General features: G+C 36.0%; 1 protein-coding gene across 1 annotated transcript in view; it reads right to left on the reverse strand.

Moving 5' to 3' along the window:
• The window catches only part of LOC144964252 (adenylate cyclase type 5-like), a 128,517-nt gene that overhangs the window by 78,857 nt on the left and 31,984 nt on the right, over window positions 1–17,676 (reverse strand). Inside the window, exon 2 of the mRNA XM_078898310.1 lies at window positions 2,819–2,968. Coding sequence (XP_078754436.1) covers window positions 2,819–2,968 — 150 coding nt within the window. The remainder of the gene's footprint in view (window positions 1–2,818; window positions 2,969–17,676) is intronic.

The following is a 17,676-nucleotide window of genomic DNA, read 5'->3' on the forward strand; positions in this document are numbered from 1 at the left end:
CACTCGTAGCATGAATACGCTTTTCACCACCAACAGTGCTATTTTTATTCTTTTTAAATGTTGTTTGATCTCCCGTACAGAGAGAGCATTGCCTAAAATTATCAATACAATTCTCTTAATAGCACGAACTCCATCTTGTGAAAGATTACGAGACAAGTAAATGTGATAAGAGAACCAAAAATCGCATCTAATATACACAATTACACTGCTGCCAAATTTCTATCTGATGAGTTGAATATTTGCATAATGATTCCGTGGCTTTTATTGATTTTAGGACTTTAGCAGTGATTCAAAATAACAAGCTTTTATAAAGCGCAATTATGTCCACTAAATAAGCTCAAAATGCGTTTCAAAGGGGTCCCAATCAAACAGCAACACTTAATTTTAAGGCATGTCCCAATAGTTTTTCTCGTCAGAGACAACTTTGTTACTGATCAGGTGATTATTTTACACCTGGCTTAGTGCGATATGAGTAAAGAGCCTTTCCAAGACCTAACCTTGCAAGCATTCTGCTGATCTCGAGCAGGGGTCTTACTGGTCCCAAGACCACAAAGCTACACATCTGTGTCCTGAAATGTAGAGATGTCTTAGACTCGCATTACTAGCTTAATAGGATTCAATAGTCTTTTATCACGTCGCCCAGCAACGGCGAGAAGCGTGGTTCTAAACGAAGAAAATCGATACTTTTTATTCTTCATGCTGGCTAGAACTTTTCATATGTAATGTGATCAGAGTGTATAAAAGTCAAAATATGATCATATTTATAATGTTTCTCTCCTCATGATACACTTTTATGCACGTCGGATAATATTTCATAAGGGCATCCGCCATTTTTCCGGTAGTTTAGAGCCAGTTACTAAGTTACCATGCGTCATTACGAGGCAAGTGACGTCATGACTGTTGAAGCCTATTATGTCGAGGGTTCGAATCGGCGATTAGACACCTCAACAGTATGCTCATAGAATAGAGATCTGAACACGTGTCATCAACGGTGCTAGGCAAAGCAAGAAAGAAAAATATAAGAAAAAAATCATTCCAAAAAAGACCAATTTTTTGGGATGTATTTTTTTCTTGTACTTTTCTTTCTTGCTTTGGTACCGCGCGTTTCAAAGACATTTGTTCAAATCTTTATCTTACACCGGTGCCTGCTCTCTAATTTCTCAATTTGATAGCTCATAGAATATACAGTTTACACACAAGATTGTTCAACAACAAGTTTAATGTCCCCACAAACGTGGGCTGTTTCTCATCAATTTGTAAATAATTGCAAGGGATTTATGAAGTTGTTTTCATATTTCTGAGGCACCTGATGGTTGGCGGTAAAAGAACGCGGTCTTGCTTTAGATAGACTTTTCAACTATAACCTTCGCAATCTGTATCTGCTTCCTTCACAACAGAAACGATGTCTTTCTTCATAGCTTTAAGTACATCTCCTAACCAAATGTTCAACCTTGCTATTGACATTTTCGTCTAAATGTGTTTCAATCGCGTTATAATATCTGGTTTGTGAGTTCTGAAATAAGTTCTAAATAAAGTTTAAGTCTCTTGCCAAATCATCAGACTACAGAGTCTATTCTAAGTGTGTTTTTATTTTCAGTATTATTACTACAACTAACCCTTGGTGATCTCCCAAAGTTAAACTGGACTTTTATACGAAACTCCATTTATCACTACAGATTGTGACACACAAGATAGGACTTATGCCAGTACAGTACAGTTCCTGAAATGCTCAAACATGTTGATAATCTTTTGAAGAGTTTATAATGACTGGTGGTATCGAATGCTGCCAAATAATCTAGGATCCTTAATATTGATGCTTTTCCATTCCAGGTGACATCAACATTTGATCATTTGTAATTCTTAGTAATGCAGTTTCTGTGCAGTGACTGTGTTGGATGACTGATTGAAAGTTATCAAACAAGTTGTTAGACATTAACTATTATTTCAATTACTTAAGTAGGTACCAAATTTTCTCGTTTTTTCGAGGAAAATGGTTTGTTCGAGAAAGGACGATGGTATTTTACCTTTCCGAGTTATCAGTTATTTTTTTAATCAGAGACTTAACATCCGTATTTTGTAATATTATGTAGGTAGCAAAATTGCATTGAAGGGTTTAGCATGTCAATACGTATGTGCAGACAATCCAAAAATAGTGTAGTTTTTATCGGGTCGAGTACACGTTGTTTTAGTTAGATGATAAAATTATTTATGCAATCTCCGACATTCTCATTTTATTAGTGATACAGGAAACGAGGAAATAACAAGTCCTAAATGCTTAATAAAATACATTCCGTGTTTCAAAACATAATAGAATAACATTAATAGGCGGAGTTGCACAAGCAGTCATTCGGTCAGTGCAACCAAATCACTATTCTAGGACTGGACTCTGGCAAATATGAATTATTTGCTTGAGAAATAGGGAGAGTGAGAGAGAGAGCGAAAAAGAGAGAGAGAGAGAGAGAGAGATAGATATGGAGCATTGAGGGAGGGAGAAAGGTAGGGAGAGAGAGAGAGAGAGAGAGAGAGAGAGAGAGAGAGAGAGAGAGAGAGAGAGAGAGAGAGAGAGAGCGCTTTGGAAAAAAATTAGGACGACAATGTAAATCAGGTCGAGAGAGAGAGAGAGAGAGAGAGAGAGAGAGAGAGAGAGAGAGAGAGAGAGAGAGAGAGAGAGCACTATGGAAAAATTCAGAGAATGTAAAATCAGAACCACTCATTGTGGGCTATTAGATGAGATAAAAATAGTCTATAGTTGATACAAATATCGAAAACATCAAGTTTGATAATAGAAAACTCCTTAAATTACTAATTTTTGGTTTACCTGTTTTTGATTTTCTTTCTGCGTTGCAAGCCTGACGGAGATGCAGTTCCTGGTCTCTAGAAAGGCTTTCCTTTGTTGCGTTTCCATGGGGTAATGGTAAAACAAGCCCACAACATTAACGGCCAATAACATGAGAATCTTTTCTCTCAGCTGCAGATGGAAGACAAATAATGACAGTATAAATAATAGTTTTAATAACAACAACGTTAGCAAGGACAATAACAACAACAACAATAACAATTAATAATAATACTAATAATAATAATAATAATAATAATAATAATAATAATAATAATAATAATAATAATAATAATAATAATAATAATAATAATAATAGTAATAATAATAATAATAATAATAATAATAATAATAATAATAATATAATAATAATAATAATAATAATAATAATAATAATAATAATATTAATATATAATAATAATAATAATAATAATAATAATAATAATAATAATAATAATAATCTCTACAACGCTGGTTTCATTTCGCAATTCGTCCCCATTTATTACACCTACAAAATGTTCAACGGAGCTTTAGTTTCTTCATTATTAGATTGCAGAGCAGTTTGATGACTTTCTCTCCTTCATTAAAATCAAATGAAACGTCATTTTATTTTATAGTTCTTGTCTTTCGAAAATATCATATTATGTGGCTGCCGATCTAGAACAATCCGCCCAAAAGTCGCAGCAGAACTTGATTTATCATGCTTACGGAAATTCCTCCCTGATGCCCTTGATAAACGGGAGATAGATAATTGCGTTAAGTGTGATAGATATTTACGACAAAGTCCTCAACCCACACTCATTAAACAACAAATAAGACTGGACGCTTCAAACTGAAAATACGTCCGGGTTTAAACAACAGTAATTAAAAAGTAAATTTAATATTAAACAATGGTTTGAACGCCCAAATCCAAAAAGTAAGGAAACTTGCCGGGGCTGTAAGGGGGGGGGGGGGGGGTTCAAGCCCACCCCCCCCCCCTCTTTCGGGTTGGTTCTAGGGACAGAGTCAAGGTGAGGGCTCAGCATTATGAAAATAACGTTTGAACGTTTGAGAGGGCCAAAAATTATAATGTGGGAGGATGGTTCTAGAACTTGCAGACAATAACTATGACATGTCATTTAAATCAAATCCCCTTGATACCAAGAACAAGATACTAAAAGACAAAGTTTTGAAGAGAAAGTAATGGATTGAGAAATATGATAGTGGTCGAGGTTGATGTAGACATCAGAGCAACTGGCTAAAATCAGTCGTGAACTAAATCACTGAAGACTAGGATGTACACATCAGTGATCTTAACATGTGAAGATAAAAAGGTTTGAATTTTGTTTTTTTGTTTTTTATTTTATTTTTTTTTTTGGGTGGGGGGGGGGGGGTTACAGCCCACCTCCCCTCCCACCTCCCTTCCTGTTTTTTTCTTCCAAGATACGGAAAGTACGGATTTCCGTATAATACGGATGATCAGATGTGCTGGTTAAAATAATTAGAATATATATAATATTATAGTTTTTCGTACTTTAATATAATCATTCATCATTCTCTTGGTAAAGTTTATCACTGTCACGTTACGAAAACATTACAAAAATCTCATATTTTTGGCTATAAATTTAGATTTCAGCGTCTAACTCTCCCTCATATAATACTGTTTTGAGGTGATGGATCGCAAATACCAATTTATACCGATTTATTTAACGACTGATTTTAGCCAGTTGCTCTGATGTCTACATCAACCTCGACTACTATCATATTTCTCAATCCATTACTTTCTCTTCAAAACTTTGTCTTTTAGTATCTTGTTCTTTTTAAAGGTCACGGGTAAAAATAGACAATTATTCTCGGTCCTCCTAAAGCACCCAAGGAAGCATCTGCTTCTAAACAAAGACCAGATAGATCGTGGGAGACAATGTAATCATATTCGATTTATCTGAGACAAAATCCAGGCGATGGATCGCAAATACCAATGTGATAGAATAAATAGAACTGTATTAATAAATCCAGCCAGTCATTTGAATGCTTTAACTATTCAAGGCAATACCATATCTATCTTTTAAAGCCTGACACGGTCACGGGTAAAAATAGACAATTATTCTCGGTCCTCCTAAAACACCCAAGGAAACATCTGCTTCTAAACAAAGACCAGATAGATCGTGGGAGACAATGTAATCATATTCGATTTATCTGAGACAAAATCCAGGCGATGGATCGCAAATACCAATGTGATAGAATAAATAGAACTGTATTAATAAATCCAGCCAATCATTTGAATGCTTTAACTATTCAAGGTAATACTGTATGTTTCTTTAAAGCCTGACACGGTCACGGGTAAAAATAGACAAATATTATCAGTCCTCGTAAAACACCCAAGGAAACATCTGTTTCTAAATTAAGATCAGATAGATCTGGGGCCTAGGGGGGCAATGTAATCATATTCGATTTATCTGAGACAAAATAGATAACTACGGTGAAAACTCCGTTTTAACATGTCCAGAGTTGTGACGTCGAGTTCGTTAAAAAAAACATTGATAGATAAATAATCGAGAAAACCATTCAAATTATATCCCACATCAAATTCAAAGGTATGTATCTATAATATTTGTTGCAAACTTTTTGAGAGCGTTCGTGCATGCATGTCAGTGTTTTGACAGCAAGACATTGTTTAACGACTTTTCATTCTTCTGATGATTTCATTAAATAATGTCTAAATTAATCAGTTTTTAAATAAAACATTTCCTTTTAATACATTGTAATAAATATATCGGAGCATATCACCATGCCCCACAATGGTGAAAGTTCTACAAAGTATTTGTAAGACGCGTTTTAGAATACAAAAGCAATAATGGGACCCGATTACGTCAACATCAATCAATAAGATAGAAATGATACAACGAAGGGCCTGTCGATTTGTCTGTAATGACTACAACCGACAACACAGTGTAGTAAAAGACATGATGGAACGTTGAAGCTGGACCCCTCACAACACCTAGTTGCGTCAATCTTCATCAATTGGAGCTGTAACTATTTTGGATTGGATTGGATTGGATCGGAAATTATAGATTGTTTCTTTTTAATGAATGTGATTAGACTTAGATGGTTCAGAATTAAATTGCTTTTTTTTATTAATTCGCTAACAAAAAAAAAAACAAAAAATAAAAATAAACCGACGATCAAAATGTTTTTTATTGTTTGTTTTTTTTTTTTTGTTTGAATTCGGTAAAAAAAATAAGATTCCATTCTAAACTCGACATGGCAGTTGAATTAATTTTCCAAGACACATGGCACGCATGGATATCAGGCCAACTGATAGATATAGATTCGAGTTCATCCATTTGAGAATTGAGCAAGAAATAGTTTATATTTGGCTACGCAGATAGTTTTGATGTCAAGAAGGCAAGAAAAGGTTTTTAAATGGATACATAGCAAATCTAACTACCGTAATATAATGAAGGGCAAGTGATTAGAAAACTATTTGAAATAGGATTGATAAGAAAGATAATAATTAGAGAAGAAACAAACGAAAAAGAGACGTTCTTGAGCTGAAAAAAATATCTATGACAATGAAATTGTGAATCGGGTAACATAATTAAATACCAGTGTTCACGGAGAAAATTTTTTGTTTTATTTAAAACGCTTGGGTCACTAATATATTTTCATGTCTAACGATGTTTGCGCTTAGGTTGAATAATAAATGTACAACGTTATTAGAGAGCGGTGTGGATGTCAAATTATCAGGGATCGGAAACAAAAGTAAAAGTGATTAATATAGACTTACTTCCTAATAATAAAGCAGGAACATCCCAAGGGTGTAATTAGATGACCAATGTGATCAATATAATGAAGCAATACGGGGGTATCGATTTGCATTGAAAAAACCACACTTGTTTATTTAGCTGGACGGTGACACTGTGGGCTAGGACGATGTTCATAGTCGTTGAGAGCTACAACATCTCTGTACCGCCAGTATGCTGTTTAAATTTTAACGTTTCATATAAATAGTTATCAAACCTTTGTCTTTATTGTTAGGGGTAAAAGACACGTTTAGTAAAACTACCCAGTCGTGCCTATTACTGAGCGTGCAGAATATTGTAATATAAAGTGACTCATTATCGTTTTTTTTAAATTTGGTATTTGTAATTTTAGAAAGACTGGCAACATTCCTAAAATGGTATCAGGTAGAACTGTCTGTACAGACCAAGACTTTGTTTAAAATCAAAATTAAAATAAATTAAAGTTGTTGATTTACGACACTAACTAATGAGCACGTGTTTGACATAATATAACTTTATTTGAAGGACCAGTTAATCTGGTCAAAAGTTAGAATTCGTGTTTGTTTCGTTTTGTTTTGTTTGTGTTGTTTTTGTTTTTTCACAGTACGGCAGCATAGATCTTCACGTTGGCCTCAGCCTCATTGGAGTCATTCAAAGGAACACATGAAATGACAAAAGTTCAAAGATTGGGAGAAACGAAATGGGTTACTCGAACTCGAAGGTCAACGGATTTAAAAAAAGAAACAAAACAAAGTAACGACTATTGAAAAAAATACCATGTGAACAGTTAGCCAGACAAGATTGTCACATGACCATTAAGCAAGAAGCATCAACTGTGCCAACATATAAAACTGTAAGTAACATTAAACGGTTGTAATACTTTGGAGACAATTGAGTGAAAACTATTCACCTAGCTGGTGGTCTAAAAAACGACAAAGAACGAAATAAAGTTGACATCATTGATTCTATAGAATGTAAAGTCCTTTATTTCTTAGCTGTATTTAGATAGGTGGACAATACTGTGGGTATTGACAGTAATTATAATACAATGCAAAGAACTTTTACATTAATTGTTACTGTTCCATCAGTCCATTCTTGCTCTCGGAAATTGAGGAAACCTCTAGAGAAAACAGAAAAAGATGTGCAAGGAAAGGGCGTTCTATCGAGTGTGAAAGGAATCCTCTAGATTTGACCTACTATAACACGACCACATGACCACACACACACACACACACACACACACACACTCGTAAACATACACACACATATACAAATCAGCACAATAAATTATATGTGCACAAGATATTGAAACACGTATCATGAAAATAAGAGCTGTTATTGAATCATGCCACAAAAGCTACAAAACACATGGTAAGAACTCCAAAATAAGTTGAATCTCTTGTAGGTAACCATGGCAACAAAACTGAGTCTTGCCAAGTGGGCGAACATGGTAAACAAAATGTAACACTATTATGCATTATGTCCACTTTAAAATGTATTGGCTGTAACATTTTTCTGTTAATGATTTTATTACACAGGGAAAGACTTTCATGGACACCGAGTATACATAGCTATATAGAGCAAAACTTAATCATTCTGCGATTTCTGAATATTGACCCTTGTGCATTGTAAAGCTTTGGTGGTATTATGAATATTAGAAATTCATTTATTCATTTAATTCTTTACATTCCTTTTGGGCATATAGAGGTTAAATTGTCCATTTGTCTATTGTTTTAAAAAATCCCAGCAAACTTGAGCTGCCATATTGAGAAATACCCACCAGAAACAGTTGAGAGAAATGACAATAACTGTAAGGCCTTTGATACACCTTTTTTCGACAAAGGCAACGCGGTTACCGCCAAGATACTCATTTTACACTGACTAGGGTGAGAGAATGTGAGTAAAGAGTCTTTTCCAAGGATTCAGCAGGGATCGAACCAGGGAGTTAACGGTTAGTTAACGTGTGTCATATGACAAGGTCAAAATCGGCACAGAAAGAAAAAGTAATAATATTACAAATAAATGATTAAAAAAGAACACGTAGAAAAAGATACAATCTTTGATATCATATTAAGATGAAACCAAGTGTAATCTAATCGTGAAAGTAGGCCATAACAGACGATTCTATTTATTGGTCGATAAATAGACGAAAACAAGTAATCGTGAGCCGGCGAGATTTATCTCTTAAATCCCATGGCGACCCTATCAGTCCCAATTGGGGAAAACTCCAGTTTTAGTGTGAGCCCGATGGCAGATAACCAATAGATGTCGTTTTGAGAAATCAAACCATGATAGAGCAGACGATTTCTCTAAGAATAAGATATAATAAAAACGTGAGTGAATTATGCAATGGAGGGTGACACGATCATAAATTGAAGAAGAGTTGACAGCGTAATTATTGTAATTCTTGAAGCTGTCTCTTTGAATGAATTAAAAAAATATATATGATATAAAAATGAGTCGGTTTTGACGAGTACATGACAAAATTGATATATTGGGGACGGTTTTTCCCCTAAACGAATGAACAAATTACTGAAAAGATAATATTAGAGTTTACAAAATTAGATAATTAAAATGGAATCTGTCATTGGCGAATGTGTAAAAAAACAAACAATTATATATATATATAAAATCAGGATTTAGGTGTTGATCCTACTCATTATCGCGTATTACTTTAGATCTTATTTCTGTAACAAATAATCGGCATGCACTCCTAATATGTATCCATTGACTAGGCGATTCGACACCGAAGGTATTTTGACCAGTTACCACTGTCAACCCAACAGTAATTTGGGTTGCTGGATCTGTTAGATGGGCGGGAGTACTTTTTAAATGGATAGGGTTCTATCCAAAAAGTAGAAGGCAATTGTCACTGTTAAAGCAATAGACTCCAGCTCAGTGGGCCTTAATACTCTGAAGAATTAATAGGTATTTTATAAAATTGGATGGCCCTCTTAATATACCACCAATCCTTCCATTTCTGAGGAAATCGAAGCAGGCTGGGTGGTGGCGCGGGGGGGGGGGGGGGGGGGGGGGGCGGCGTTAGGGTGTGTTCGGTAGGTAGCCTATAACGTTGGTAATTTAATCTGAGGGGAAAGTGTTATGGTGCAATCAGTATCAGTTATGATGGTTCAATGAAGTACCGAAAAAGAGTACATTTTCTTTTATCGCCCATCATTGGCCTTCAATGGTAAAATGAATCTATAAGCTCTTGTGTGTAGCGTGATATTTCCCTTCGTTTTGTCGGTGATCAAAGCTGATAGAACCATCATAATAATAGTGATTTGACTGGTCTATTATTGATCTGCCGGTGGTCAGAGATAAAGATTGGTGAAGCGTCCACCTCTGTACACATAGACGATGTCAGGAAGTAGACAGACAGGACCCCTGGGCGGTTTCAGCACCTTCAATTGATAGCTGGTCACATATAATGAAGGAGCCCCGATTGATGCAGCGGAGAATTGTAAGACTTCGAAATTTTTTTTTGAGATGTATTCTTTTTTGATGACTTCGCTCATCATATAGTTATGATTGTTTAGTTGATAGTGTGTTATATTATATTTTGTATTTTTAAATAGTTATTTCTCAATTAAATCATACATTTATACTATAATTATAATATCTAATTAATATGATATCAAGTTGCTGTCTGTGGTGTTGAAAAGTATTTCAATTAAATTGACATATAACACTTATTAAAACTCAACTAAAGTGAACTAAACTGGAACGTCTGGGCTTAAAATTATCACAAACAAAAAAAACAATTTAAAAACACGAAATACAACATGAATTCTTAAAAACAACAACAAATACCCCTTAAGAGAATACATTATTTAAAAACAGACGAACGTAAGTAAATTGTAAGTCGTCGACGTAGTTTGTAGTCGTCGATCTATTCTTTAGTCATTTTTTTTTCTTTTTGTTTTATTTTTATTTTTTTTGGCTGAAGAAGGGTTTTGAGCCCGAAACGTTCCGTAATTGGTATTTTGTGAAGCTCTTATATTCATTTTTGTTTATTATTTTTTACGCTCTATGCTACTATGTTTTATAATCTTTCATTAACGCCCCCTAATAAACCAAGTATCTAATTCATATAAAGCATATAAATCGTCTGTTAAATTGTTTTGTTTTGTTTTTTTAACTTGAGAAATTATATAGTGCACTCACCACGAAGCGTGCTAAAGGGGGCCCTATCCAACATCAGTGCTTAAAATGTAAGACGAGACATGACTCCTGTTAGCCGATATTACATGGGGGTCTTTCCTGACAGAGATAACGCTGTCGACAGCCAAGTACTCATTTTACATGTTTTAACATGACTATTCTTACAAAATTTTTGCATATATTTATAATTGCCAAAGTCAATTACCCAATCACTCTTTGTATGGTGATGTGTGAAAATGTACTTTACTCAAGGAAAACGACTACGGATCGGCTGAACGCAGATTCACATGAGTGTCACCACAGGATAAAAGAGCACCCTTGAGCATCATAACGTTAAATGGATTCAATAGTCTGATGCCACGTCGCCCAGCAACGGCGGCCATAGTAGTTCTTTTTTTCCCTCTGGATACGCTTTTATGCTGGTCGGAGAAAGATTTCATAAGGGCGTCCGTCATTGTTCCGATAGTTTAGAACCAATTACTAAGATACTATGCGTCATTACGAGGGAAGTGACGTCATGACTGTCGTATTGGCATATATCAAATGCCGATGTATACTTCTCTTCTCTTTTTCAAATACAGCGATTGAATACCAGTCCTTCAAGAAAATTCTTCATGAATGCTCATACAAGCTTCATTTAAAAAGGAAGAAATAAATTATAAAGCTAGCCAGCTGTTTAGTTTTTCCATGCATCATCTGTCAGTAATCAAATCATGAAGTGACAGCGTGATAGGTGGTCTCTATTAATTTTTACCTCTTTGTGGCAAACAATAGAAATATTATTTATTCATTGATTTGTTTCTTTCTATAGTGGTTTGTTTACCCGATTACTGACTTGTCTGCAGAGTCTCAACTGAGATCAGATAAAAAAAAGATGTCTGCGATGGCTGGAAATCAACTTGTTTAAACATCAATTTTTCCCAATAAATAAATGTAAAAATGAGCCCAATCGCTATGGAAAACCTTTTCAACCTCCCCCTCCTTTCGCAGTCAATAGAAATAAGTGATAATGATGACGGATTAAGGACAACAAAAAGCTGCAAAGAGGGCTGTAACGACAACTAATGCCACTTTGGCTTCCTCGTTAATCAAGTGAATGAAGACAGACGGCAGAATTAGTCTAAAACGGGATAACCTGTCCCAAAATCCATCCAGTAGTAGAATTTAAAATAAATAAACGTCGGCGAATTAAAAAGAAAATAATAAGGTAATAAAACTAGATAGAGCGTATGTAACTAGACAGCTAAGTTAGCTAAGCAATATTCGCGCTGTGGTCCATCTCGGTCGGAGTATGTGAATGAGCGCGTATGTGTTTATGTTTGTGTGTGTGTGTGTGTGTGTGTGTGTGTGTGTGTGTGTGTGTGTGTGTGCACTGGTGTGTTTTGGTAACTTTTTTTTTTCTTTTTTTTTTTTTTTTTTTGGGGGGGGGGGCGATGGCAGTTGTGCTTATTAAAAAAGTAGTCCTTCAGTCATTATGCCCATGGAGCCAGAGTTTATCCCGGTGAAACAGACAATAGCAATTGCTTGCTACCCTTTGGGTAGGCCGCTATTCTGTCGCAAAGTACTTTCCGCCAGATCTAACAGACCCAACTACTCAATCACTGCTGGGTGGACAAGGGTGGGTTAGAACAAAATCTCGACTGCATCCGGGATCGAACTCGACCCCTTTGCATGTAAACAGAGCGCTCTACCAACTGAGCTATCGGGACCCCCTAGTTGTTCTTAATTTTGTATTTAAAAACGCTTGCAATCCTATTTGGGTCGAGGCATTGTCAATGACTGTGTGTTATCAACGAGAGAGTGAGTATACGTTCACGCTTTTATGTTTACGCGCTCCTATTTATATAATATCAAGGTCTTACAAATTGTCAATCACTACAATAAATCATTACATAGCATGGTATTCATAAGGATATTATTCACTATGAGCTAATAATCAATATCATATTGCTGGTCACAGGAAACGTATTTCGTGGCTCGTTCAATGGAATCCATTCATTTTTCAAAGAACACAACAAGATAGAGAGAGAGAGAGAGATCTAAAAATAAGCAATAGAAACGGGGGAAACTAAGAATAAAAGACCAAAGAAAACGAAGAACTTCCTGGACTCTTCTCCTGCAACTAGAGTTAATTGGGAAAGCTGTTTACCTTTCCCAAGCTACAAAGCTTTAAAAGACCTGATTATTTTTTCTCTCTCAGTACCAAAAACGATCCTCATTATTTAATGTCTTCAACGCCATCTACATCAACGCCGTTATCATCATCATCATCATCATCATCATCATCATCATCATCATCATCATCATCGTCATCATCATCATCATCATCATCATCATCATGATCACGACCATCATCATCCTCATCATCACCACCACCATCATCATCATCATCATCATCATCATCATCATCATCATCCTCATCATGAGTTACATCATAATGAACGAGAGTGTACCTTCTATTAATAAGAAAATGTATTTTTATATATAATGCCATGGCTTATGACATCAGGCTGGTATTGACAATGTTGGCGTTCTCAAAGTCTCAAACCTGAAAACTTCATTGAATTGTGGGGTTGGAGACTACTAAAAGTACAGGTTCAGTCATTTTCATGGATATATCCCGGTCTCTAAAAATGAGGTTTTATATAGCGCAATATCCACTGAACGTGCTCAAAACGCTTTACAAGGGGTCCTTGGCCAACAGCAACACTTGACATGTAGGACGAGACATGACGCCTGTTAGGCGATATTACCAATTTTTTGGGACAAAGACAACGCTGTTAACGGCCAGGTACTCATTTTATATCTGAGTACGGTGAGAGAATATGAGTAAAGAGTCTTTTCCAAGGACTCAACTATGCGTCGAACGAGGCTCGAACCCAGGACCTTCCGATCTGAAAGCAAGTGTCATACCACTAGACCACATAGCCGTACATAAGTCTCTAAGTCTCCGCACATGTCTCTAAGAATGTGCAAATCAAAAAAAAAAAAGGAAGAGAAAGAACGAGGTGGATAATGTGACTTATATAAATGAGTATAATAAAAGACGAACAACCTTTCGGCCCCCTGTCCTTCGTCAGGAGACAACACAACAACAAAAAAACAATGCACAACAATCTAATATCAGCACACAAAAAAAAGATCACATTTTGAATCCAAATAAGGCAATATAAAGATGTATGGGGAAGGAGGTCGAAAAGTAGGCATGAAGAGTAAATTATATTTTTCTAAATATAATAAATATGTATATAACGCATTTTCACGGATTAGCCATGCTCAATGAGCTTCAAAATGCGTCATTTATGCCCGCAGGGAATCATATTTCCATTTCATACTGTACCAGTTGCCTGTTTTGTATTAACAATTACACTATTTGTCACTGCCTGTAGCCAAATACTCGTTTATACCTGACTAGAGTAGGGTTATGTGTATAAGTGTCTTGCTCAGGGACTCAAAACCGGGAACAGAAAATTTCAACGATCACGGTGACCCATTTGGTCACTGGTCACGCTAAACGTTGCTTAACTTTTGTGACAAGGTGAGAAACCGCACTACCGAGTCACACTTCACTAAAAAGTAGGTTAATATCATGATCGAAAGTGGAGTAGCGGAGAGAAGAGGAGGGAGAAGAGGGCGAGAGATAGAGAAGAAGATGAGATGAGATAGATGATGAGAGATAGATAGATAGATAGATAGAGAGAGAGAGAGAGAGATATTTTGCGATGGATTCGTAATATTATCAATAATTCTCTCTAATGCAATTATAAAGAAAGAGAGGATGGTAAGAGAGAGTTAGAAAAGTGTGGCAAGAGATTTGTAGGGGAGAGAGAGAGAGAGAGAGAGAGAGAGAGAGAGAGAGAGAGAGAGAGAGAGAGTAAGAGAGTCTAATGTGTATGGCATGTTGGTTGATCGCTAAGTATTTCCGGCACTGTCATAGCTACCCAATCACTTAGTGGACAGTGGAGCCAGGAATAATCGTTTTAGAAACTTTTGACAAATAAGATCAAAATTGTATACCAATTGAGGTATTCGGGTCCGCTAAAAATCTGCACAGTAGCGGGCACTGAGAGAGATAGATAGATAGATAGAGAGAGAGAGAGAGAGAGAGAGAGAGAGAGAGAGAGAGAGAGAGAGAGAGAGAGAGAGAGAGAGAGAAACTGCATGAATCGAGATCAATAAAAATAAAATCATTTTTAAAAAATGAAAATAAAATTCCTTGATTCATCCCCTTGGGGAAATTTGTCTTTAGGGTGTATTCCAAGGGAAGACTGGAATAACCCAGGCGTCAGCCGCAGTTCATAGCCGCAAAGTGAGCTAGGGTGATGTGACTTGCTCAAGGCCACACAACGCGGCTGGTGATCGAGCTCAGTAGCTTTTGGGCGCGAAGCAAAGACCGTACAGCTGAGCCATGGTGTTCAATTAAATAAGGATCTTCAAAATTCGATATTTTATCAAAATAACAAAAAATAATCACTCAATAGAAAATAATATTAAGAAATGTCAGTGTCCTCTTTCACCTTGAAATTGCAAGATGTTTGGACATATCGTAAGAAGAGACAAAAACATCAGGCTAATAATGTCATGCATCGAATTAATGTTACAAAGTGCAGACAACCCACTTCATTTCCAGTAATTCCCCACAAAGATCTGCTGCTACAAATAAATAAGAACTTGTAGCTTAAGACAAAACATGATCTACGGCAACTGTCAAAAGAATCAAAGAACAGGGAGGATAGACGGGAACATTTCAGGAAAATACCCAAACATCCTTGTCGGACGACAAGAATGTGAAAATTAAATCAAGTTGCAGGATCCTTTGACTTAATTCGTCATACTGTATATATACAGATCTATATTTAATATAATCAATGTGGTGAGTTTTTTTGTTTTTGTTTTTTTAGATTGATGGTAATTACTTGACGTGGAGCTATGTCAACACCCCAATGAAACAGCAACATGCCACTTGCTTGAATGTCAACCTCTTGAAGACCTGAGATGCACATTCCTCCCACCAAATCCAAGCATCAGTAACACACTTTATAGTCACCCGGAACAACTATAAAAGACGTCTAACTTCTACATCATGGAACAAGACCGAAGGGCGAGAGCTCAGGTGGTCTTGGTTCGGATAAGTAAGTAAATAAGTAAGACGTGGAGCTATTCCATTTATTTATTTTTTTTGAGAAGTGGATAGCACCAATTAAAGGGGGCCCCTCTGGCTCCCAGTCCGGTTTCGAGTTTAACTCTTGTCACCAAAATAAATTGTATTCACTATTGTCTTCTATCTAGCTTTTCTCTAGTCTTTCCACGCATATCTAGCTATTTGCACACTGTTCATAGTGCACATTGCTGTCCAAAATAAGGAAGAAAAATCTTCATAGACTTGGAGCAAGAGTACCAAACTACTAAATTAAAACTTCATACCACCAAAGATCTTGAGGAAATTCGAGAAATTGCACCCTACAGATAAGAGTGGAAACGAACAAACGCTCCCACCAAAAGAGCACAGGCATATGTAACCCATTTTGTCGGACTGGTGTTATGTCGGGATGAACTGGATCAATTTGTGCCCTATGTGGTCTTGTGGTATAGCACTCACATTCAGATCGAAAGGTCCAGGGTTCGAGTCCCGCTCGGAACGGCGCTAAGCTAAGCCATAAAAAAATTGTTTTGTTTTTTTTTCATTTACATTCTCTCACATTCGGATGTAAAATTAGTACCTGGCGGCGTTGTCTCTCTGTAGAAAAAAAAGAAAATTGTAATATCGCTTAACGAGCGACATGTCTCGTCTTAAAGGCTAAGTACCGTATTCTTGTTGGCTAGGGACACCTTTTAAAGCACTTGAGCAGGTGTGGTGGATATTGCGCTAAATAAATGCTTAAGTTAGATGACGAAAATTTAGTTGAAAGCAAAAATGATCAGAAATGGGAAATTGAAGATTTTTTAGAAACAAAACTAACTACCCTCCTTGGGTCACATACGTCAGTAAGTCTGTTTTATCTTTCACTACTGTATATTTAAAATGTGGCTACCAACGTATACTTATTTTCAGGTCTGATAACCCAAAATGTTATGGTCCCATTGTTGTAGTGGAAATACTCTCAACCGACGCGACATATACAAACATGTGAAAACAAGCCAATCGTTGCGTTCGTTTATCAGAGCTGCAAATATGTTCACCTAGGTATGCTACCAACTTTTTATGTCTCTCAAGAACTTATTATATGGTTTATATCGAGTCATACGGTCGATAGTGTAACTGCTACCCGACTGGAGTTCATTTATAAATGGTGAAATCTTTTTTTTTCTAATCTTATTGCAGACATAAATTATATAACGTTTCGTCATCAGATCATTAGTAATAGGATTATCATCAGACAAGAAAAATAACGGTATTTTCTCCAAGCCAACACATAATGATTCGTGATACCGGAGTCGAGAAAAATCATGTGATACCCTGAAAACGAATTCAAATTATGAATTTTACCTTTTTAAAACATGTAATCATGGGATCGAAAATTGCTCTACCGAAAAAGGGCACTATGTCAACATGTCCATCATTTTGATTTTCTTTCAATGAGTATCGCCCGTAATCAGGGCTGCAAACTCAAAAGAAAAATTGTAAGATTGATTGCCAAAAGAATACGATTTGGAGAAAAAGTGTACGATTTGAAAATGTAACCATTCAGTCATCTCATTCCCTAATTTTGGAAATCATGAATTATTTCAAGTTTGTGTTGATGAAAATTTTCCACAAGATTAAGGAAAACTCAAAAATAAAATTATGAAGGAATGAAAAAAATATTATAAAATAAAACGAAAACAAACAAAATAATTAACCCCCCAAAAACACACTCAAACCTAAAATATAGATATAATGCAGGAAGCAATAGGGATGCCAGGTATCCTTCTGAG

Source organism: Berghia stephanieae, chromosome 2, assembly GCF_034508935.2.
Source record: "Berghia stephanieae isolate SIO BIC M18660-M18661 chromosome 2, UCSD_Bste_1.3, whole genome shotgun sequence".
In the NCBI taxonomy this organism is placed as follows: domain Eukaryota; kingdom Metazoa; phylum Mollusca; class Gastropoda; order Nudibranchia; family Aeolidiidae; genus Berghia; species Berghia stephanieae.